Source organism: Camelus ferus, chromosome 23, assembly GCF_009834535.1.
Source record: "Camelus ferus isolate YT-003-E chromosome 23, BCGSAC_Cfer_1.0, whole genome shotgun sequence".
Lineage (NCBI taxonomy): Eukaryota > Metazoa > Chordata > Mammalia > Artiodactyla > Camelidae > Camelus > Camelus ferus.
The window spans coordinates 17120375-17146298 of NC_045718.1; the positions used below are offsets into that span (position 1 = coordinate 17120375).

Genomic DNA, 25924 nt, shown 5'->3' on the forward strand with positions numbered 1-25924 from the left:
GGGTGTCACTGGGAAAGGAGACTAAGCTTCTCCCCTTGCAGAGCCAGGAGCAATGCAAAGAAGGCCCTGCCCAACCCCTTGGCAAGAGTCGGTGTGAGTCAGAAGTGTAGTGGTCACAGCCATCTTGTGTTGTTGTCCCCCCCCCCCAACTCCCCTCACACTTTCAGGCGCAAAGGTAAGGAGGCAGAGAACACTCCAGAGCTCAGTGAGACACCCTTGTTCATGGAGAAGAAATTTTCTTTAAAAATCTCTTGGGGCAGATACTCAGGTCATGAGGGGCCCAGAGTATGGGTGGAGGTGAGGATTTCCTGGGTGTGCTGTGACTCACCAGGAGGGAGAGAGAAGAGAGAGAGGAGAGAGAGGGTGACACGGAGGTTGTGGCAGGCTGCATGCCTTTTGTCAGGACATGCCTGATCTTCAGTTAAAAACTGAAAAAACAATGAAATGCTTAAACTTGATTTCCCGTGGGGGTCAGTTAGAGGCCTGGGCTTTGAGCCTGGACTGATAGGAGTGGGGACAGCGAGGGGGCCATGGGACGGGCAGGTATGGGGGACCATGAAGTGGCACCATAGATGCGAGGGGACACAGGAGGGAGGTTGGCTGCAGGAGGTTCTGGAAACTGGATGAGGGCTTTTGGCTGTTTCAGGCTGAGGAATTTAGGTGCAGGCTAGGATTAATCCAGTCCTCAAGGGGGACCCATTGGCATCTGAATTACATTATATAATATGTAATTACATAGTAACATTAATAGATTGCATTTATTGAACAATGTGTCAAGTGGGTTTGTTTTTGTTTTTAATTGAATGAAAGATTCTTTAAATTCTATAGTGCTTTACAAGTTCTAAAAGTTTCATGTGCATGATCTCATACAATCCCCTAATAACCCTTTTCCCCTACCTGTGTGTTGCCCCGTTTCCATTCCCTCCCTCCCCACTGGTAACCACTAGTTCTGGGTATCTGTGTCTGCTTCTTTTTTTGTTACACTCACTAGCTTGTTGTACTTTTTAGATTCCACAAAATAAGTGATCTCATACAGTCCTTGTCTTTCTCTGGCTTATTTCACTTAGCACAATGCCCTCCAAGTCCATCCATGTTGTTGCAAATGGCAAAATTTCATTCTTATTTTTATGACCGAGAGGTTTTCCATTATATATACCACATCTTCTCTATCCATTCTTCTGTTGATGGACTGTTAGGTTGGTACCATGCCTTGGCAACTGCAAATACTGCTGCTGTGCCCATTGGGGTGCATGCATCTTTTAGAATTATGTTTTCATTTTGATCGAATGTAAGTGTTTTTTAATATGTATTATCTCATTTGATTCTATTCTCGTGACAACTGCAACAGGGAAGTATTGTTATTGCTTCTGTGGGGTTCGTTCCTGTTGTAAGTTCACTTTTTTAAACTCCATTTTTATACTAAGTAACTGCAGGACAGCATATAGTTCCTTGAACAGCACAACAAAGGAAGTTAAAGGAATCAAAGTGAAATAGACTGAAAAGGAAGTTGAGGTGCAGAGAGCCTGACTCCTAGTCTGTGCTCTTGGGCACTGGATGTCCTCTCTTACCCCCTCCCCTCCTTCCATGCATCCACCCGTCCACCCATCCCTCTCTATTTATATCTACTTATAGGCACAATTCCTCTTTATGTGGGAGGCTGGATTACATAACTTAAGTATTTCCTTCCTTCCAGCTCTCGGGTACTATGACACACGTTTTAGCTTAGACTATGGGGTGATTGTTTTTCGCAGGGTGTTGGTCTTCCTGATTCAGTAGCTTGGACTTATTTAAACATACGTTTCAGAGCTGGCATGGATCTAGGGGACAGTCCAGTTGAAGTCCCTCATTTTATGAATGAGATGAAGTGACTCACTAAAGCTCACTTGCTCCAGAGCTTTTTCAAAATAATCTGGATACATGGCAAATGGCGAATAAAGACAACACTCTAGAAAGGCAATGAGCAAGAGAGAATGGCGGCTGGGATTTCGAACATCACCTGTTTGTGCCTCACTTGTATGCCGAGTCAGTGATGATGACGGTGGTGGTGGTGACTCCTGCAATTCACGGGCTCTCATATCAGAAGGGATTCGGAAAGATCATCCAATATACATTCTTGCTCCTGCTGACTAACGCTTGATTCATTCCTGAAAGATGCTTACCTTATTTTAGAAAATGCCCTAGAATTCCTGAAACCTTTTTTAGCCTCTGCCTCTTCCTGATTTTAGACAAAGTTCCTTCCTGTTATGTAAGTTTATTCTTTTTCTCCATGTTAAAAACAAATAGCTATAGAGCAGCATATAGTTCCTTGAACCACAGCAAAGGGAAGGTAAATGAAGCAAAAAGAAGTAAACTATCTGGTTATGGGCAACAAGAAATTGATGATGAGTGGGAAGCTGGGTTTGGGGATAGACAAGCTGGAAATAGCTGGCTCAGCCTTCATCGAGATAGAAACGCCATCTTCCCTCAGATCCCTGTGTTTCCAGATTCTGGGAATCATGGTGTGGGTGAAGTTGAGTCACTCGGAGAGCATGCCAAAGCCTACTTCTTACTTTGGACTTTCATCTGCAGCAAGGTCTCTCCCATTTCCCCTCAGAGCTGAACTGGGTGAGCTCTTGGCTTCCAACCCTGTCTACACTGGCTCCCTTTGAGAAGGACGAATTGAGACCCAGAAGGAATAATGCTCTCATTGATCGAATATCTATGTTAAGTCCAGGACCAAGCTTTAAATATATCACTTGTTCATCACAACAATCTCAAAAGGATGGTATTATTATTCCCATTTTACAGATGAGGACTCTGAGGTTCAAAAGTTAAAGCTGACATCCCCAGGGTTCCCTGGTTGGTAAGCGGAGGATGGATTAAGCCCAGATCTATAAGGTCCACAGTCACTCACAGGAAGAACAGGGCACGGGGGCACCATATCTGCATCCCTCCTTAGATTCTGATTGAGGTGGACGTGCTTTCTCATGCCCATCCCCGGGTCTCCTCCTCCTCTAGTCTGTGAACCTACAGCATCATATTCTGACAGTGTCATCCTTTTCTTCCTACACACACAATCATGGATCAGAGGACGATGTGGTTCATCTCATATATTTACACATATTTAAATCTCCACCGCTAGCTTTAACTCATAACATCAAGTAGGGCCTGCTCTCCAGTCCTTCACCTGCCCTGACTTCCATGGAATAAGCACTAACTTTTGCACACCTATGTGCCTGTAGGGTGGCATCTGCCAGACCACACTTCCCACTATGGAGGGGGGCCCCCAAGGGGTGACTGGGCCCATCCCCCAACCTCCATGTAAGGTAGCGTGTAGGCCTGTAGAACTCCCAGGGTGGCATACGAGTGGTGATTCAGAGGAGTGGCTGCCAATGCATCTGAGGGCAGAGACCCCACCGCGCCAGGCTGGGGAGGGGCCATTCCTCTATTTGGGAGATGGTTTGTTCTTCCCTGCAGCAAGACTGCAGCAGGCAGGGTATAGCAGGGACATGAGTCCACATGGAAGTAGGGCTGTCACTGTGCTTTTTAAAGTCAAATGAATGGCCTTTACAAACCTCTGCCTGAAATTCCTCCAAAAGGGCTAAGAACCACACTGACCCCACCTTCACCTCTCCCCTAGTCAGTTCAAGTTGAACAAAGAGCAACTGTGTTTGGATGCAAGAGGATGGGTACAATTCAGGATGGTGGACGTCCTCCCTCACTGGGTCCCCTTGACCTTCTTTACAATGAAGACAACTGGGTTTAGCTTTATCATCCTATTCTTGAATCTCAAAGACCATCGTTAGAGCAAAACATGCTCTTTGAAGGGTGAGGACATGGGGAAACATGGCATCTTTAAATAACAAGGGAAGGGAGTATCTCGAATTGGGAGAACTGGGGAAATGGGCAGGATGAGGATTCAGTGGAAGGGCAGGCTGTGTATACCTCTGTTTTGTCAGGGAGAGAAATTGCCTTTACCAGGGAGTGTGATTTCAGAGGAGGTACTCCTGACCAATCTGTTAGTCAGCCTTATGTGAATGTCAGGGCCCCAGATTCCTACCACATCTTACTTCATAGCTGGCCCCAAGCTTCTCTATTTGTCAGGGAAATTAATGAAAAATAAAGTGATCATTCCTCAAGTTGGTTCTTGAGATGCATACGAGAAGCAGTTTAACCAAACACAGCCTGTGGGGCCAGTCCTCTGGGAGGGCCTTCTCTCTCCGGGGGAGTCTGTGATAAGACATGGTTTCGGCCAGTCGTGGGAGACCCTGTCAGCTGCGACAGGCCAGGTCCTCGCCCAGGGCCAAGGAGGAGGCACCAGGCTTTTGGGCGTGTGTGTGAGCGAGTACCTAGAAACTGTCACACCCCTGCCCCACATGCCACAACAGGGTGGAGCCATCCCGTGTCCTTACCTTAACCTTCTCATCATCTTCAGAAATACAGAGCCTCCGTATGCTGGGTCCCTAAGGACACGGCCCAGAGACATTCAACAGACCTAAAGGGCACTTTTCCAGCATGGTTTCTTTGATCTGCCCCTCACATCTGGGCATCTTGGACTCCAGCCAGCTCGCATCTCTGAGTAACACATATTTCCTAAGGGGAAGCAGAGGTCGTGCCCAGCCATGTCTGACCTCCAAGCTTGTACTCACAAGCCCACACCACCTTCCCATAATACCATCTTCTGGAAAGTTCTCAAGTTGCACCATTTGGTCAGGGAATTTTGGAGTAATAATAAGTTGTTATGCTGCTACGTTCCCAAATTAAATTTAAAAACCACAACATTAAATATGATCCTGAAAAACATTTAATCTCTGATGTTTCAGAAGACACTTTAGGGTCTTGGAGAGCTTTAGGGCTGCATCCTGGTTAATGACTCCCACAGCTTAGGGGGCTGTGTGGGTGGGCAAAGGCACTGTTTGAGGGGAGGGGCGTGCAGCATGGGAGGGGAATCAGGAACCCCAACTCTGTTATTAAACGGCACAGTGACCACAATGAGTCACTTCCCTTCCCTAGCCGGGGTGCACTGGGGTGTCACTAAGGCCCCTCCCAGCTCTGACAGTCTATGAATAATTGGCAGAGAATGTATTATGCTGATTTTCCATAGGAACAGAGGAAATTAAAAAACAACTTGCAATCGTGGGGACAAAGCCTACAACAGTTCTTTGGTATTTATTTACAAATCCTCTGGGCTTGGGCCCCCATCCCACTGTTGGCCCAGCCTTGGGGTCAGTCCTGTGCAAACCGCCATCGGAAGCAGGGGAACATCAGAGTCAGGGACCATCGTAGTTTATTTACAGAATTTAACAAGTCCATGGACAAAGCCCTCCCTGGTAAAGGTGTGCTGCGTGGGCACATATCTGGCCTTCTCAAACCAACAGGAGTGCTTCTGGCATCTGTCAATTGAAAGTTCTTAATTATAGGGATGTGTCCGATTCTTGGGACTAGGGACAGTGAGAAGACAGCAGAGGAAGAGGTAACAAAACAAAAACTCCTCTTGGCCCCGGGCCCCTGTCCAGAACTGAGACTGGAATCCTGCAAAGTGTGAGCCCATCTCCACCCATGGCAGGGATTCTGGGAGACCCACATTCCCTGTGACCTGCATTTGCCTAATGTCCCTGGCACCTCCACTGTCTCATCTGACTGCTTTTCCTCAGGTTTGGCTGCTCCTCTACACTTGGTTCTGGCTAGGCTGAACTCTACCCAATATAAGAAAGTTTCCAACAAGAGCGGACTTCTGAGCAGTGACCCCCTGTGTCCTATAAATAGCTTCTGTGATATATACAGCCTGTCTCACACACACACACACACACACACCATCCTGTGGAAACCATCTTCAGGATGATTCGTGCAGGCACTCCTCGGCACAACCACTGAGTATAAACGTATGCTCCAATCTCTCCCTCAGAAAGAAGAGGACATTGGAGAGAACACAACCCCTGCCCAGCCCCCGAGCTGTGAGGCGGGAAGGCTAAGTGGCAGCCCCGGGTCTCTTCCTGAACAACGGGGTGCGGGGAGGGGGCTGTGGGTGCGGTGCTGGTGGCCGGCGCCCTACTCCTTCAACAGGCCCAGCTTCTTCAGGGCCTCCCTTCTGTGCTCATCGGATACGCTTTTTGGCGAGATCTTGACGCTGACACAGAGGGGCCGAGGCAGCTTGTCCCTGCTCTGTCCTTGGAAAGACAGGTGTTTGGAGTGCTGCTCCTGCTCCAGGTCAGCCAGCTTGCCCACCTGGATCCCCTCGAAGTCCTTCCTGGTGCCCAGGGAGGCAGGGCGGGGCCGCGAATTACGCAAGATGTGGGGTGACATCTGGTCCAAGAAGGAGTCTTTTCCCAGAGAGGTGCTGATCTGGGGGCTGGGCGCTTTCTCAGCCGAGAGGTAGCTGCTCAGCCCCACGCCCGACCGCTCCAGCGTGTTGGACTTGAAGTTCGTCTGTCTCAGGCCAGGGGTGCTGCTCCCCTGGAGGGTCAGCCCTGAGTCTGGCTTTGGCTGCGTCGGGGGACTCTTTGCCCTCGAGGCCTTAGGGATAGGAATTGGCAGGGATTGGACTGCTGGGGCTTTCCCTGGAGTGGGTTCCTGGGCAGAAACGGAAACCTTGCCGGGAGAAGACCGCTGAGCCGGAGCCGGAGCTTTCAGCGGAGAAGGTCCCTGCGCAGGCGCAGGCGCCTTTCCCGCCGCAGGTGCGGCTGCCGAGACCGGAGCTGGAGCTGCAGGCCCGGCCGGGGAGGGGGCCTGAGCCCGAGTCTCCTTCAGTCTGAATGAGGGCCTGCTCAAGTGGGGGCTGGGCTCATCCTGGTCCTGGGGCAGCCCCAGCTTCTCCAGCGCTTCCCTGCGTGCCTTCCTCTGCTCCTGCAGCGAAGACGGGGCCAGGCTGGCGTCTCCGGGGGCGGCCTCAGAGTGGCGGGACAGCCAGTTCTGGGGATCACTGTGGAAACTGCTTCGGCTGCTCTTCAGAATGATATTTGGCGGCAGCTTCCGGGGCTTAGGGGCTGTGAGGGGAGCCAGCTGGGCATTTGGATCCCCCCGTGATGGGACGGGAGCATCTTCAGCTCTTGAATTCTGGGACGACCCAGCACAGGGAGGCCGAGGCTGCCCCGGTGCCCCTGTCGGGCCTGTACCATTGGCCTTTTGGGACATGGCCTCCGAAGCAGTCCTCCCTTTTCTTCTGGGGGCTGAGTGAGGTGTGGAGCTGGGGCGTGTGGCTCTGCTCCCCTGGCCCTTTGGGCAGGCTGCCTTGCCCAGGCTGCTGCGGCCGGGTGTCCCGGAAAGCCTCTGGTGGGGGGATGAGCGCCACGTCCAGATCAAGGGCAGCGTCCTGGGGGACGGCGGGCGCCTGGCTGGGCTCTCTGCTCTGGCTGACCTGCTCTTTCTCAGGCCCTAGGACCAGCCCCTTGGGTCCCCCAGGGAGGTGGCTGTTAGTCTGGGTGGTGCTTTTCCAGAGGTTCTGGTTTCTGCCGATGTGGATATTTCTGGGGAGGCTGTAGGAGCCAGACTTGGAGCCCAGGCTCTGGGGCGCGGGTGGATGAGACAAGCTGGACGGAGTCCCTCTCCTTGGCTCTGGGCCTTGTGGAACAGTCGTCTCTTCCGGGTGTCCTGGGAGGGTCGGGAGAACAGGCGGATAAGAGTGGGCAGTGAAAACCCTGCTGCCAGGGGGAAAGAAACTGCTTTCCAAACTCTGATCTCTGGTTAGCAATGGATGGGTTTTGGTTTTTGTTGTTTCTCTGCTCTTACAGGGCAGCACTCTTGTCTGGATAGCATTTAGAGTAACAGATCAATGCTAGCAGGTTCCCTTTAACCAAGGACTAGTGTTTCCTTATGGCTGGGGAAAGGGCAGCCCCAGATAGCTCTGGGTCCCTGACTCAGGCTCTTCCTAACCCTCTACAGACGCACCAGGGTTGGCGGGGATTCGGGACAGCCCCTCTAGCTGTCCCGGGGCTCCCAGGTAACTGAGTCCAGTGGAAGCATTGAGCATGAGCAGCGTCAACAGGTGATGTGCTCTGGCTTGGCCAGCCTTCTGCCTTCTCTCACCTTTACTTTCTAGAAGCACCTGGATGATTCTGTAATGGCCACAGCCATCCCTGCACCAGAGAGTGACGTGGGCTCTTTCCTTCCAGTCAGTAAGCACATGCATCAGGCCCACTGGGCCAGGGAATCGGCACCAGGCAGCAGCGGAAGGAAGCCCCACGTCGCCATTTACTGCTCCATTTCCATGGAGGGTCTGACACATTGTCAATACATATTCGCTAAATGAATGAATAAACGATTGTAGTCTTGATACCGATGGGACTGTCCTCAGGAGTAAAGTGCCGCCCTCGCCCTGGGGCATGTGGTCCCACCCTTATGGCCACACACAAGTGCCACCTTGTTCCCCGTCTACTGAGCCTCAACACTGCTGGCTCTCCACACTCTCGGGGCCCGAGAGGGGCCACCCGCTAAAGTTAAGGGAGCCCTTCCCTCTTCTTATCTCCTGCAGCTTCATCCCCTGGGTCACCCAGATTAGCTCCCCAGACTGGCTCAGGCTCTCCAGAATCACCCCTCCCTGATTCTCTCTCCACCTCTGTGGTCATATCATTTTAGAATTTCTCCATAAGCAGATGGGAGCCGGTCAAACCCTTTTCCCTCCCAGGCCTCTGATGCTTCATAGAAAGACACAAGAGGCTGGCGTGCCAGCAATCCCTTCTTCCCTCCAGGGACAAGGCTTTCTTTTAGCCAGGAGAGTGGGGAGGAGAGTTTTTCCTTCTGCCTGCAACCCTGGGAGCAGAGGGCAAGCAAGATGGAAAAGAGGGGGCAAAATGACATACTGCTTTTCTGGGCTTCGCTAGACAGTCTCTCTTACCCTGGGGGGCAGGCTGGGTTAGGGGCAGTGCTCGGGGACCTCGGGGGTTTGTAGCTTGCTCAGACTCGTCAGTGGACAGTCCGCTGTCAGCCTCAGTGTCCAAGGAGCCAATGGTTTCCTCCAGGAAGAGCAGACACTCTTTCTCTTCAGCGGACAGGAAGTCGTAGCTGCTGTCACTCTGGAGGGAGGAGAGGGAGAGGATGCTGTGACAGGAAGTTCTGCAGAAACTGGCAGGGCTGGAGAACCACCCTGCATGGGGAAAGGAATGCTGAAGAGCTGGAAAACCTCTCCACCATGCTGTGCCGCAAACCTGCTGGAGCTGCTTCTTAAAACCGCAGGCACCAGGGAGAGCAGAGATTGTCGGGCTGTTGTTCCACCAGCACCTGAGAGCTGGGCAGGCAGGTGGCAAGTGCTCTTTTGTTTGCTGGATCCAGGGTGGAATGCTTTGGGGCCCAGAGGAAAGCAGTGCCAATTCTTCTGTCTGACATATGTCAAGTATTTCACTCCGTGTGCCTCCCATTTAGTTCTAAATTATGTGGGCAACATAATGACTTGACCTTTAACTTGAATAGTATTGCTTTTAACCTTTTGAAGTACTTCTGCATACTTGACCTGGCATGCCAAGGACAGCAAGAGGACAAACAGGAAACACAGCCAACTACTCGCTGCCAGGCGGGTGGGAACAGGGGCATGACTAGTTACAGATAAATTTACTAAATAATTTATACTTGACTTTGAAATGCATTCCATACAGGGTTTTTCCCCTTGTATATTTACTTTCTTGATGGCATTTGGCTCTGGCGAACATTCAAAAAAGTATTCATGTCTTAAGCAAATATTAACTTAAGGGAGGAAGGTGGATAAACTGGTATGGGGTTGAGTAGAAAGCAACTGAGCATTAGTATTAGGTAGAAATTAAAATAAATAATTTTCACTATGAGAAAGCACATATGAGTCCTTGGGAGAAAAGGCTATAGCCCTTTTCTTTGTGGGGACAGGTAATTAGGTTTATTTATTTATTTTGTTGAGGAAGGTACTGGGGATTGAACCCAGGACCTCATGCAAGCTAAGCAGACACTCTACCACTGAGCTATACCGAAAGGCCTTTTTAGATGGTTACTGTCCATGTTCTTCAAGGCCAGGAAGATCCAGGGAATAGTCGCTCTCCAAAGTTGAAGGCTGAAGGGAAAACCAAAAGGGCAAATGGAAACATAGGACATTTGGCTGAAGTCTCTTCCTGGCATCTCCACCCCTCTTTCTAATATTTGAGACCCTTCAGAGGTGTATATTCTCCAGACCCACTCAGATGGCCAGGAAAGACCAGCCTTATGATAACTGAGATTCAAATTCATATCCAGGAAAATTACAGTTTATTACATGCCACTCACAAATAGTTAACCACAGTGACTTTGGAAGATTTGCAACGTCTGCTTACAGAAACACCCTTTCCTGTGTATCTGGAGGCATGTGCTAAGTGCTTAACATGCATTTCATTTACTCCCTTCAAGAACCCTATGAATTCCATGTTAATATTATCCCCATCTTAAAACTGAGACTGAAGCTTAGAGAAATTAAGTAATTTGTCCAAGGACATACAGCTTATAGGTAGAGAACCCAGACTCTTAAATACTCCCTGCTCTTTGATCTTTGTAAAAGACGGAAGTAATGCTGTTCCTTGCAGAGGACTTCAGGAATCCACGTGCTATAAGGATTTATGTTCTAGTTTCCACCATGACCTCAGATCACTGACCCCGTGTCTCACCTCAGCTCAACTGCCCGACCTAATAAAAACCCGGGAAAAGTCTCAATTGTCCTGTTACTCTCTGGGGTTGTTCCACCCTATTCTCCACAGAACCGGGGGTGACTCAGAGGCAGAAAACCAACTGGTGTGATTCACTCCTGGGCGAGGAGGATGAAAGAGAAGGAGCAGTGAGCGAGGCCGATGGTGGGCAGGGCAGGGCACGGCAGGGCAGGGCAGGGGTGCGGAGAGCGGGCCAGGCTGCAGACAGAGGGTACGTACAGATCCCGAGCGGGTGGAAGTGACGCTCATCATGCTGTCGCAGCTGCCAACGCGGGTCACGGGTTCCGAGCCAGGCCCCGCTGGCCACAGCTCCCTCTCGGGCATCGCCCGAAGCAAGGTGCAGGGGCGGCGAAAGGGGCTTCCAGAGGGGAAGCCAAGGGAAGCGGAGAATGTCCCCAGCTGGGCCTGAAAAGAGAAGAATCAAAGCCACATGTGAGCCGAGCCAGGCTCAGGCGGGGAGACTCTGTCCAGGCCCCGGAGCAGCAGGGCAGCAGGGACACCAAGGAAGCAGAGAGCGAGAGGGGGCCATCAACAGCCACGACTCAAACCCAACCCACCCTAGCCCGCACAGGGACACAGAAGCCAGATGCAGAACAACACACAAGCTGGCTCACCGACATGCAGAAAGACAGACTTAGCAGTGGAGAAGCAGCCGAGTCAGAAAGGAGATGCTGTCATTCCTCCTAGTCACTTTTCTCCCTGAACCAGGGAGCTTAAGCTACATTTTCATCACTACAGACAGTAAATATTACAAGGTGAATAGCTTGGGTCCTGGAGGTGGCTGGATCTGGGCTTAAATCCCAGCTCTACAATTTACAGTGATGTGACTTGGGGGCAAATTACTCTTGGAGTCTGTCCTTGCTCATTAAAGAGGGTTAATATGAGGAGTAAATGAGGACAATTAGTACAGTTTAGTTGGCAGTAAAAACTCAAACATGGAAGGAATAAACCAGTAACCACTACTGTTCTTGTAATAAGAAAAAGACAAGTTCCATCTAGGATCAAATGAGACTGACTTAAGGGGAACAAAAATTTAGAATAAAAGGGTTCAGCTTAAATGGAAGACTAGAGCTTGAGAGAAGAAACAGAGTGCGTAATAGTACCTACTTCATAGGGTTGTCAACGTAAAATGAAATACTCCATGTAGAACATTTTGTGTGGTGCACAGCCCTATAATTGCCAGCTGCTGTCCTAGCCACACCATCACCATTGTAATGACTGCTACCACCATGGCCAGCATCACCTCCATCATTTCCCTAGGCTGGGAAGTATGTGCATGACCCCAATGGTGGGCACAAACCCAGCTGCCCCCTGGTGTATCTCCCCCTGCTGATGCTGCACTTGCTCCCAAAGAGGCTCCCTTGCCTGTGATGACTGACAAGAGCAATGTCCTAGGTCGTTTTCTCCCAACTCCAATGCATAGAGAAAGAAAAGTTTTAAGTTCATGGTGCCCATTGTAATAGCAAAGGAAGGCAGTGCCATCTTTCTTCCAAAAATTCCAGGCATTTTCTTTTCTTTTTAAATTTTACTTATTTATTTATTTTTTAGGTGTAGGTAATTAGGTTTATTTATTTTAATGGAGGTACTGGGGATTGAACCCAGGACCTTGCCGTGCTAAGCGCACACTCTACCACTGAGCTATAACCCTCCCCACCTCAGGCATTTTCATACTCCTGTTTTCAGGAAAAACTCCACCAGAATTGGAAAGGCCAGAGGTGACTCTTCTACATTAAAATGAAATTCTAGAAGAATTAAGATTAAAAGACAGTTCCAAGGTCAAGTAGGGAGCTGGGGGAGAGCTAGAATTTGAATATAGTTTGTCTGATTTTCTCCTATAATGCCATGCTTTATTTTCTACCATCTACCCTACCCTTCAGATACTAGGTAAAATGTCCTGGAAAACTGTGTTTCATTTGAGATCTTGAGACTTGAGGTTTGGATTCCAGAGCAGGTTGTCTCCGGGCCTCTGTCAATAACTGCTTCCAGTGCCAAAGTCAGGTCTGGGCTGTGCTGGGTGAGTCAGCATGCCAACCACATAGGGTTGACAAGCGCAAGGCCTCCTGGAGCTCCTCTGCTGCTTGGGAGGTGGCCCTCAAGTGAGGCAGGTAGGGAGGGGCAGGACAACCGGGAAGGAAGTGGGAAGATCCCTTATGACCCAGACACATGTAGCTCATAAGGGTCCAGAGCCTCTCAGGAGAGAGAGAGGGAACCAGAGGGGACAGTGGTACCAAAAGAAGCCCAGTGATAAATCAACATTGGGTTGCTAGCTCCTGGGGTCCCTTCATAAGGTTGGTTCCCCATTACCCAGAACCCCAAAGAAACAGAAACATGGAAAGTCCAGTGGATAAAGCTGTTATCTCAGCTATCCTCTCCATTAATGACTGTTAAGTACGAACTCATTCCTAACATTCTGTGGGGTTGAGACCATTCATTAAAGCAAAGAGGATTCGTCTCTCATACGTCCAGGTACACAGAAGGCACTCAGAAAATGCTGGATGAATAAACTTGTCATTCATCCTAGTGTCTACTGAGTTGAGCTGTTGCAAGTATTCTTTTTTGGCTTCTACCCTATTCCTGTAAGCTCTTTCTTAAACATTTTATTTCCTGGAGAATATGTGGCTTGATGGAGTTTGGGCAATGCTGTTAGTTACACTTACATTTATGAGCAGTTAATAGGCACAGGAAATGCAAAACTTTATTAAGACAAAAGTATTGTTTCCAAGAAATCAGTGTAGATCCAAGGGTGTAATTTTTGGGCTCTAGTTTTCTTATGTGTAAAATTGGGGCAGTAAATACTCAAAGTGACTCACTGTAATTAACAGAATATTCATTCTCTGTGAAGGGGCGAGCAGACTCTGCCTCTTCCTTTTAGAGAAAATGACTACCCCTGTTTTTCCAAGCACTCTTCGACTTTATAATGGTTTGCTAGCCTCTCCTTCCTCCCAGGGCAGCCTGTCACACTCTCGCTTTGGAACCAAGAATGGCCCAAAGCAGCTGGAAGAGACAGAAACAATATGAATAGCGTTGCTTCAAAAAACATAGCAGGGTATAGATTACAATGTGCTTTTAGAGATGCTAATTAGGTCTTTAAAATAACCTGATGCCTTAGGCAAGATGTGACATTTTCCCCATTTGACAGATGAGAAAGCTGGGGCTCTTTCTACTTCCCCTTCCTAAGGGAAGTAGGGAATGCTCTGTAACTGCATCAGCGGGGCAGCCTGTGGATCGCGGCCCCTCTAGAGGGCATCTCAGAGACTGTCCGGATGCAAGACAGCCATGTCCCTAAAGAAGGACCACTGGCCATCCCTGATTAAACACTGAAAGCCCTAAGATCACCCTTCTCTGTCAGCTCTATGTTTCCAGGCCAGATTTTTGTCTCAACAGAGTAAAGAAATCCCACCAAACGCCACTGAAGCTCGTGTCATCGGCAGGACATTAGCGCTGCAGAGACGAATCTGAATCTGAGACTGAAGCTGGATGAGCCCTAAGGTGCTCATGCCTCACCTCCATACCTAGTGTTCTGACCTCAAAAGTTTGAATCCTGAAAACGTCTTCTCTTCTTCCCACCTGCCCCTCCCCAATTCCTTCATCTGTTGGACCCGAAATAGATGCTGCATTTCCTTCCACCGACTTTACAACCTTGAAACTTGGGGACTATCTCAGGACGGCCATCGAAACCCTAGGCATTTCTACTTGATAAGAAGCCTGAGCAATGAGCAAAACACTCAAGGTGAGAGTCTGGTATCTTTTAACCTTTGACCTCTTTAGGCGACTTGAGGAGGGGTGGAATGGGCTAAGAAGTGTGCGCAGCCTACATCAAGGCCACCCAGGCAAAGGCCCATTAAATATTAACTACTCACTGAAACCAGCCCAGCCTCGGAGGAGAGTAAATACATGACATGTGGCATTCTGGCATCTGGAGAGGGTGGGGAGGGGAGAGGGCTCCAGCCCCACTCCAGTGTGGCTCCTTTGTACCTTCTGAACAGACCCACGACTCCCTTGTTGCCCTCCTTCCGTGAGCCCACCCCAGTAACTTCCAAGAGTTCAGCCTCTCTCCCTCAGTGGTCAAAGAGGTCTCCTGTTTCTCTTAGGCCAGATGGCTCTGCTTTTTGCTGACCACCCAGAAATGTGCCTTGAGCTGGAGGACATCCTAAGACAAATGTCAGGAACACAGATCATTCTCCATGAGCACATGGGCAAGTTTTGATGTGTGTTTAAGCAACATTCTTTTTTCTTTTTTTTTAATTTTTTAAACATTTATTTATTTTAATGGAGGTACTGGGGATTGAACCCAGGACCTCTTGCATGCTAAGCACGCATTCTACGACTGAGTTATACTCTCCCCCCTACCTAGGCAATGTTCTAATCTCCTCTATTACCGATGGGTTTGAGGGAGAGGGTGGGCAGAAATAGTCCCTATGCAGAAGAGCTTTGCATGATGCTGTAGGTTATCTTTGTTGCTGACAAGGTCACCACCTCCGGCAGCCCTCAGTCAGTGAGCTTGGTGGGCTGGTTTTGTGGTGTGGGGCTGAGCTAAAGCCTAAAGCTCCAGTTGCCACGACTGGACACCCAATATATATTCGCTTAGGGCTGGGGTGCCAGGTCCTGGGAGCCAGACAGTGAGTCTTCCCTCTTTTCTGAAGCAGAAGGAAAAGGGGTGAAGTTAGGGACCAGCATGTTGACCCTCACAAGCTGGATGATGGAGAGCTGACTTGCTGCTCTGACTTGACTTCTACATCCAACTGCCTTGTGCAGGGACACTGCCAACTGGGACACCTGAAGGAACAGAGAGCAGAACCACTGCACTGATCTGGTTCTCCTCTCCAGACTCCGCCACACTGCCCTGACCTGAGCCCCACTCGGAATTCCTACTAGACTCAACATGCTGCCGTGAAATAGTCATGTGGGTGAGGCCCCGGCACAGCTGAGTAGCTTTCTGCTTGCCAGTCCCTGCGTCTGTTAACAGGCACAAGTTGGAAAATTAATTAAGTTCAACTAAAATAGGTTCAACTTTGCAACTACATTATCTGTGAGTTTTCCAAAGATGAGCGGGTAGCCTGAGTTAGAGTTTTCTCAATATAACCAAACCTCACACCCCCTTACAAGCAACTTAGCCTGGCTCATGCCTTATACACCTGTCCACAAAGAGCTCCATTATGATCACCATTATTGAACACACACACACACACACACGGCACCCTTTATTTAAATAGAGATAGACGTTGAGTTGATAAAGCCATGGGGAAATTTCCAGTTAGAAATGCAATGGAAAACCAAGGCACTTTTCTCCTCTGGGCAATCCCCTGTTTTGAATCCCTCTATTCCAACGATTCTCCTCCAAAATCACAACTCAGTTTCAATAGTTCAGAGACAGAAATTTCTAAAACACACCTGTTTTCTTTTCTCGTTGCCTACACAATATGCTTATCCAACCTAAATAGGCAGATGAAAAAAAAATGTGTCTCGGCCCTGTTCTCCACAAAAACACTGCAATCTCAGGAAGCTACCAACCCACTCTGATCACATACTGGACTCCAGAGAGTTGAGGAACAGAGAGGAAAGCCTCCGAGCTGGGGTATGAAGGGCTCCCCACAATTCTAACCCAGACTTCCCACAAAGCCTCCCCCGACCCCTTGCTGTAGAAGAAGCAATAGTTGGTTAGTAATTAACTCACCTTCACTGCGTGGGGGGCTGAAGAGAAGAAAGAAATACCCTTATATTTCAAAGGGCACAGACAGAGGCAGAGACCGCTTCACCTGCCTCTTACTGCTTTCTTCTTTTGACCTCTTCCTGACTTACCTAGACAGGTAAATGCTTCATCTGTGCTGCCTTGCCCCACCCTGCCACAGACTCTCGGCCAATCCCAGCCTTCCCTCCCACCCTCTCCTTCTCAGTCCAGCTGTTTCCCCGGGGAGGGCGTGGGAGGGGCCGGGGGAGGGCCGCGCTGCTCTCACTTAGCCAATCTCCTCTTGCCCTCGCCTTCCCTCTTTGAGAGCCATTAAAGAGTTCTTAAAAATACAGGAGGGCTGGAAGGAGGAGGGCTGAGACTGGGAGAAAGGAGAGGGGAGAGGGGGGGGAGTAGGCAAAAACATATTATTTTTTAAGTTATTATTATTTTAAAATCGTGATACGAAGAAACACAGTCCGCTGGGCAGTATGCTTTCCCGGGTGTCTGTTTGAAACTTGGTTTTCTATCTAGAACGGCTCTCTTCCTCTGGAAACTAAGTATTGCCCTGAACTCTCCAAGTTAAAATGCTTTGTGGGCAGTGTTGCTACTAACTTGCTTGTCTTCCAGAAGCGCTTTCATCCTCAGGCCTTTTCGTAGCAGCAGCTGCACTCAGGACTGCGGAGGGAGGCGTCTGAGGGTAGGGGTACCAAAGCTCAGACATCATGCGCCACGGTTTGCCAATGACCTTCTTGGCCTCATTTATTTCTGGGGGAAATAAAATTATTCCCCCCCCCCCCAAGAGATTCCTTTTCTGATGAAAAAAGTGACAGGACAGCCTGGAAGGAGGGAACACGCTCACTGTCCTTTGGGTCTCTGGTCTCTTTTAGCTGTGCATAGAATGTAACAATGCATATTAAGAAATCAAAACAAAACAAGCTACCAACCAGTTTAGCAACTCCTGTCTCCTTCCATGGGCGGATTTTTGGCACCTGTAGTTAAAACAACTGGAAGAGAGTAGGGAGAAAAGAGCATGTGAAAGAACCCACTGCTTTCAGAGGAAGCCTTCCTCCAGGCACAGAAGCTACTTTCACCAGATACGCCTTTTGCCTGGAAGCTGGTTTTTCCTGGATATAAGTTATCCTCGATACCAAAAGGGCAGGAGGAAAAATTAAAATCAATGCACGTAGTAACTGTCAAAGTTGATTAAGCCCTTGCTGTGCACTAGGTAAATTGTGCTGTGCTAAGCATTTTCATGCATCACTTCATTTAATCCTTATTTGAACTTCAAAAGGTGGGCACTATTAATACACAAAATTTACAAGGTGGTTAAATAACTGGCTCAAGATCATGTAGCTAGGATGTGGCAGAGCAGGGATTTCAACTCAGACAGGACAGCCTCAGGCTTGCCGTGTATTGGTAAGATGTGTCAGCCTCTATTTTGGACATAATCCCAAGTAGGAAAGATGAAATACACAGATAATGTGCAAGTCTATTGATGGCATCTAGATTCATCCTTTCTTGTCTCATTTCTTTCCTGTAGCTATTCATGTCTTATATAACAAGATGACGCATGGCTTTTATCTTTTCTCTTGTGATCTCTGCAATATGATCATTGCAGAAGAGCAACGATCATGGGGCTGAGGTACAGAAGACGTAGGGCAGGACTAGTGAGGAGAAACGAGGTTCAAGGAAGCCTGGGATAACTCAGTACTCTGGCAGCAGCAAGTGAGTAACAGAGCTGACTGAGCACCTAAGGATGATGACCTCTCTTCCTGATGTGTCATTCAAACATGTATGATGTCATAATACCAACACAACAGGAAGGGCATCTCCAAATCAGAAGTTCAGTGCAACTAGAGTTACACCCATGGATGGAGCCACTGAAGCTGATCCAGCTTCATAGGTGTGTGATTTGAACGTTTGCTAAAAAATGAATTGACTTATGAGCATTAGCCTCAAAGATGAGAGTAGGTGCATTTTATGAACGGTTTTTCAGTTTATAATAAAATGATAATAATAATGGGCCTCTCTCTTCTCCCCGGTAGGAGTAGGGACACAGACAAAGTGATCTTTCTGTTCCTCTCTTTCCATTTTTTAACATTTTTTAAAAATTATGAAATATTTCAGATACCATGGCATAATAAACATCACTGTACCTAACACCCAGTTCAAGAAAAAGGACTTTAACATTACAGTTGAAGTTGCTTACAAATTTTGTTCCCCTGTCCCCCCTGCCTCCTCAAGCCAGACATACACCCCAGCTGAGATAAATCACTATTCTGAATTTGCTGGTTTTCATACTCCATATCTTTAAATGTTTTCCTTGGAATCTTGCTTGTTTTTGCTTTGCTTTCTTTGTTTTGGGGCTTGGGAAAATACCAAGTGTCTAAGATTCCAAGAGAATTGGGAAAGGGACCTGGACCAGGGGAAAGAGAGAATTTCTAAAGTCAGAAACACCTGACAGACTAAGCCTCCCTGGCTGATGCAGGTCATCATTTGAGGAGGAATGTGTGTTGCTCTTTGTATATGAATTCCTATTCGATGATCTGACTGTGGAATCTAATTACAGTCCAGCTCACCTGACTCATCTGTGTCCTCACTGCATCTCCATCCTTGCGTGCTGGTGCAGTGTGGTCATCTCCTCGACTATCAGAAACATTTCCTTTCTCAGTACAGTTTTCCCATTGAGGCATCACATTTCCCCTACACACACACACACACATACACACACCCCACCTTAAAACCAAAACAGTCATTGGTCAACCTGTCCTCTTTGGGCTGCTTACAAAGTTGGAGTCTCTGCAAAACAGAGTGGACTTCCATTCTAACCATTCCCGGTACTTGTTTATCCACATTACGGTCACATTCTAGCAGCATCTTTTTTCTCCTTTTCCTCTCCAAGGGAGAAGTGAAGTTATTTCCAACATGTATTATCAGCAACCCTAGGACACACTGGGTACCCACTGTGTTCGTGGCATTGGGCATGACACTCGATGCTGGGTCTCTGAGTGTATGTCGAATGTATTGGGGAGAGGGAAGGTTTTATTCCTCAAGTAGTAGCAAGAACTTGCTTTAAAGGGAAAGAATGCAGATAAGGGTGATTATAATTTGGCTACAAACCGTGGAATTGATAGGCCGGATTAAGACATCAAATAGATCACCAAGTTCTCACCAAACTGTTATTAGTGTTAAGCCTAAAATAATTGGATACTAAAGGGTGTAATTAAGTGGGTTTGGATGAAGGAGTTCTGAAATTACCTAATCGTTCAGTAGTTGCTGGGAGTAGCTTCTTATTTTCCTTCCTATCTGTTTTGAGAGCAGTGTTTCTTTGGCCTACTTTCCATGGGAATTTGGAGGATTTCAGCAGTCTTTTCCCTCCTGGTGCTAAAGAAAGTTTGAGGGATGAGATCACCTAGTAGCCTTAGTGAGTTTTGTAAGAAATGCCAAATCTTAACCTGTTGGAAATTGAACTGGTCTTACCACTACCCCTCAAACCTGTCCTCTCTCCTGTATCCCATGCCAGCTAATTACACCATCACACCCATCCCTCACTCAGATTCATCCCATGCCAGCTAATTACACCATCACACCTATCCTCACTCAGACTCAGTAATTCACAGCAATCCTCCCATGTCTCCTGTGAGCTCACTCTCCTGTTTCCAGCTCTTCACCCTCTCTGCTCTGGATCAGGTCTTCACTCTTTGTGGAATCATGAGCCATTAAAGATGGAAGAGACTTCGGAAATTCCTCATTTCATATCTTTCACTCTATAAATGCACATCTGAATTGTCATTCCTCTTAAAATACTTTGAGGCATTTTCATAGCATTCTGGATGAAATTCAAAGTCCCAATATAACATAATAAGACCTTCCTGAGCTGATCCTGCATGCTTTTCCTGCCACATATTCATCATATATTATTTACTATGGTCACATCTAATTTTTTCTGAAATTGTCATGTTTTCATACTCCTGGGCCTTTGCACATGCTGTACCCTTTGCTTGGACCCACTCCCACCCTGTCCTCCTGGCTTATTCTTAGCCTTCCTTCAAGGTTCAGCCCAGCATCACCTTCTTTTGGAACAGGATGTTAGATGTTGCTTCATTGTAATCTCAACACAATGTACATATCTGTAGATTTAACCCACTGGGATGTAACTGTCCTCCTTCTCTCCCTACAAAATTTGAATTTGTGAAGGGCATCAGATTTTTCTGTGTATAACTCTTCTATTGTATTATAGTAGTTATATATTTATGTCAAAACTGATGATAAACTTTTGGGAAACTGAAGTCCTTTACTTAAGAAACTTGTCTTAAAATACTCATTTTTTTTTTTGAGATAGTGTTGGTAGACAATCCATCTACTGCTACAGTTTTGCTTATTTTCCCCTAAATCTTGTCCTTTGACATTACTATTAAACTACTTATTGCTCTTAGAAGTAAGAGGCATTGTCTCATCAGGGTTTTTGCAGAAGTTTTTGACCTTTTGATGTTGTGAATATATTTATATATATCTATATAATATATATCTATATCTGAGATGCTGTGAAGGCCCCAAACTAACATTGCAATAATTTAAAACATATCTGGCAATGGGCTGACTTATTTCCTTGTCTTTCTTAAACTGCTTCTAACATCATTTGTGTTCTTTATTTATCATTATAGATTTCAATGTCAAAATTATATAATAAATAAGAAATATCAGGTTTAATAGTACTCATAAAAAACTGTAACTTATAGCAAATATTCAATACTAGAAAATGCTAGGTAACATTAATGGATAATATTTGGATCTCCCAGCAAGCTAATAGCTCTACACAGAATCCTTTGGTGAAATTGCTAATATAAGAATTTATTTTGCTTCTCAAACTTGTTATTTCTTGGAACACTCTTCATAGAATTTGCATTAAGGATATTACGAGTATAATATATTAATATTTATTTTATTCATTAGTGGCAGTACGCAGGTCCATGGAATACACACTTACACTATGACAACAATTATAAGCAAGACAAATGGATTAGACTGTAACCATTTCCCTCCTGTCTGCTAGTGTCTCAGTTCCCAGAAATGTCAACTTTACCTTCTGCTCCACATGTCAGCATTTCCTGCTCTTGTTTTTGATTTGTTATCATTGGATTCCTTCAGACCACTAACATCTCTTGTTGAGATACATAGCTATTAATAAAATATTAGTGGGCTAAATGCTTCAATCAAAAGACATAGGGTGGTGGATTGGATTTAAAAAAAAAAGACCCATCTGTATGCTGCCTACTAGAGACTCATTTCAGAGATAAAGACAAACACCAACTGAAAGAGGATTGAAAAAAATATTTCATGCAAACAGAAATGACAAAAAAGCAGGGACAGCAATATTCATATCAGACAAAACAGACTTTAAAACAAAGTATAAACATACTTTGGTATGAAACTAAAAATCAATTACAGGAAGAGAAATGAGAAAAAAAAATAATTGCGTGGAAACTAAACAACATGCTACTAAAAAACAGTGGGTCAATGGAGATATCAAAGAGGAGTCAGAAAATACCTTGAGACAAATGAAAATGGAAGAACAACTTTCCAAAATCTCTGGGATGCAGCAAAATCTGTTCTAAAAAGGAAGTTCATAGCAGTACAGACCTTCCTCAAGAAACAAGAAAAATCTCAAATAAACAACCTAGTTTACTATCTAAAGGAATTAGAAATAGAAGAACAAGAAGAACAAGCAGAGCCTAAATTCAAGAGAAGGTAGGAAATAATAAAAATCAGAGAGGAAATAAAATAGAGACCAAAAAAAAAAAAATCAATAAAACCAAAAGCTGAATTTTTAAAAAGATAAAGTTGATAACCCTCTAGCCAGGCTCACCAAGAAGAAAAGAGAGAGGACCTAAATAATAAAGGAAAGTGGAAAAATAACAACTACAGAGATATAAAAAACCATAAGAGAATACTACAAATATGCCAACAAATTGGACAACCTAGAAGAAATGGACAAATTTCTAGAAACATACAATATGCCAAGACTGAATCAAGGAGAAACAGACAATTTGAACAGACTAAGCACTAGTACTGAAACTGAATTTGTAATTTAAAAAAACTCCCAGCAAACAAATGTCCAGGACCAGATGGCTTCATGGGAAATTCTACCAAACATATAAGGAAGAGCTAATACCTATTCTTCTATTCCAAACTATTCCAAAAAATTGAAGAGGATGGAACATTCCCAAAGTCATTCTACAAGGCCACCATTAGCCTGATACCAAAACCAGACAAAGATACTACAAGAAAAGAAAATTACAGACCAATATGTCTGATGAATACAGATGCAAAAATCCTCAACAAAATATTAGCAAACCAAATCTGACAATATATAAAAATGGTCATACACCATGATCAAGTGGGATTTATTCCAGGGTCACAAGGATAGTTCAGTATTCACAAATCAATCAATGAGATGCACCACATTAATAAAAGGAAGAATAAAAATCACATGATCATCTCAACAGATGCAGAAAATCGTTTGACAAAATGCAACATCCATTTATGATAAAAACTGTCATCAAAAGTTGAGATAGAGGGAACATATTTCAACATTATAAATGCCATTTAGGACAAAAGCACAGCTAACATCATACTCAACAGTGAAAAGCTGAAAGCCTTTCCTCTAATTTCAGGAAAAATACAAGGATGCCCATTCACACCACTTCTATTTAACATAGCAATGGAAGTCCTAGCCACAGCAATCAAACAAGAAAAAAAAAAAAAAAAAAAAAAAAGCATCCAAATTGAGAGAAGTATAACTGTCAATATTTGCAGGTGAAATGATACAAGATATAAAAAACCCTAAAGTCTCCACCAAAAAGCTATTAGAACTAACAAATGAATTCAGTAATGTTGCAGGATTTAATATTAATATACAGAAATCTGTTGATTCTATACACTAATAATGAAATATCAGAAAGAGAAAATAAAAACCCAATCCCATTTAAAATTACATCAAAAAGAATAAAATACCCAGGAATAACTTAACCAAGAAGATAAAAGACTCATACTTTGAAAACTCTAAAACACTGATGAAGGAAATTGAAGAGAATATAAAGAAATAGAAAGATAGTCTGTGTTCTGTGGGTTGGAAGAATTGATATTCTTAAAACGTCCACAGTACCCATTAAACTAGAGATTTAATGCAATCCCTATCAAAATATCCATGACATTTTCCCAGAACTAGAACAAATAATCCTAAAATCCGTATAGAACCATGAAAGATGCCAAGTTGCCAAAGCAATCTTGAGAAAAAAGAGAACAAAGCTGGAGATATCACCCTCCCTGACTTCAGACTATACAACTAAGCTACAGTAATAAAAACAGCAGGGCACTGGCACAATAAGAGACACATAGATCAATGAAACAGGATAGAGAGTCCAGAAATAAACCCACACAACTATAGTCAGGTAATCTATGACAAAGTAGGCAGAATATACAATGGAGAAAAGATCTCTCCAATAAGTAGTGCAGGGAAAACTGGACAGCTACATATAAAAGAATGAGATTAGAACATTACCTCACACTATATACAGAAGTAAACTCAAAATGGATTAAAGACCTAAATGTAAGACCTGAAACCATAAAACTCCTAGAAGAGAACATAGGCAGAACACTCCTTGGCATAAAACGTAGCAATATTTTTTTTTTTTTTGGATTTGTCTCCTAAGGGAAACGAAATAAAAGCAAAAATAAACAAATAGTACTCAAACTTAAAAGCTTTTTAGAAAATTGAAATATAGTTGGTGTACAATATTATATAAGTTACAGGTGTACAACATAGTGATTTGTGATATTTTTAAGGTTAAATTCCACTTATAATTATTATAAAATACTGGCTATATTCCCTGTGTTGCACAATATATCCTCATAGTTTATTTATTTTTCACGTAATAGTTTGTACCTCTTTATCCCCTACCCCTATCTTGCCTATCTTCTGTTCCCTTTCCCCACTCATAACCACTAGTTTGTTTTCTGTATCTGTCTGTTTCCTTTAAACTTAAAAGCTTTTGCACAGCACAGGAAACCATCAACAAAACAAAAAGACAACCTAGGGAATGGGAGAAAATATTCACAAATGATATGACAGGCAAGGAGTTAATATCCAAAACATATAAACAGCCCATACAGCTCGATATCATAAATACAAACAACTCAATCACAAAATGGCCAGAAGGGGGGAGGGTATAGCTCAGTGGCAGAGTGCATGCCTAGAATGCACGAGGTCCTGGGTTCAATTCCCAGCACCTCCACTGAAAAATAATAAATAACTAAACCTCATTACCTCCTCCACAAAGAGAGTTAAACAATAAATAAATTTAAAAAGAAACAAAATGAGTGGAAGACCTGAATAGACATTTTTTCCAAAGAAGACATGCAGGTAGATGGCTAATAGGCATGTGAAAAGATGCTCAGCGTTGCTACTTATTAGAGGAATGCAAATCCAAACAGCTGAGATGTCATCTCACACCTGTCAGAATGGCTATCATCAAAAGGACCACAAACAACAAATGTTGGCAAGGATTTGGAGAAAATGGAACCCTTGCACACTGTTGATGAGAATGCAAATTGGTATAGCTACTATGGAAAACAGTATGGAGGTTCCTCAAAGAACTAAAAATAGCACGAGCATATGATTCAGCAATTCCACTCCTGGGTATATATCAGTAAAAAATAAAAACACTAATTTGAAAATATATATGAACCCCAATCATTTACAATATCCAAGATATGAAAGCAACCCAAGTGTCCATCAACAGACAAATGGATAAAGAAGATGTGATATATATATATATATCACACACACACACACACACACACACACACACACACACACACACACACACACACGAATACTACTCAGCCATAAAAAATAATGAAACATCACTTTATCCTCTTAGTTTCAGTACAGACACCCTTTGTTCTATCCTCACCTGAAAGAGGTTGTAACAAGCTCTAAGTTGCTCAGTGAGGGAGGGGAGATCTGAGAGGTCTGTTTCTTAACCAGATTTTCCATTAAAAATTTTTTTTATTTAAGTATGGTCAGTTTACAAGTTATGTCAATTTCTGGTGTACAACACAATGCTCCAGTCATATAGGAACATACATATATTCGTTTTCGTATTCTTTTTCACCATAAGTTACTACAAGATACTGAATATAGTTCCATGTGCTTTGCAGTATAAATTTGTTGTTTATCTACAGATTTTCCATTTTCATGTTTTTTTCCATCCCTGTTTCCAGAGGTATTAACACCACCAGTTTTTGAATTTTGGGGGAGCTCCACAGAAAAGGGGTTGCTGGCTTAGTATTCAGCTTTTTCAAATCTGCTAGGTCGGTTATCACTTATCCAACTCCTGGCTAGCTTCCAAAATTTTGTTGCTATTATTACCCTTACCATCTCATTATCCTTGGGAGGGAGTTATTTATTTATTTATTTATTTATTTATTTATTTATTTATTTATTTTAACATTTTTTATTAATTTGTAATAATTTCACAATGTTGTGTCAAATTCCAGTGTAGAGCACAATTTTTCAGTTATACATGAACATGCATATATTCACTGTCACATTTTTTTCTCTGTGAGCTACCACAAGATCTTG

The 25924-nt window shown here is 45.0% G+C and overlaps 1 protein-coding gene and 1 non-coding gene across 2 annotated transcripts in view; one reads left to right on the plus strand and one right to left on the minus strand.

The window, feature by feature from the left end:
• Window positions 1-4765: 4765 nt before the first annotated feature.
• The window catches only part of C23H1orf116 (chromosome 23 C1orf116 homolog), a 36654-nt gene continuing 15495 nt past the window's right edge, over window positions 4766-25924 (minus strand). The window contains 4 exon segments of the mRNA XM_032467067.1: window positions 4766-7125; window positions 7127-7566; window positions 8810-8987; window positions 10830-11015. Coding sequence (XP_032322958.1) covers window positions 6028-7125; window positions 7127-7566; window positions 8810-8987; window positions 10830-11015 — 1902 coding nt within the window. The 3' untranslated portion in view covers window positions 4766-6027.
• Window positions 24501-24572, plus strand: TRNAS-AGA. Its single transcript has one exon. It is a non-coding gene; the product is annotated as a tRNA-Ser (tRNA).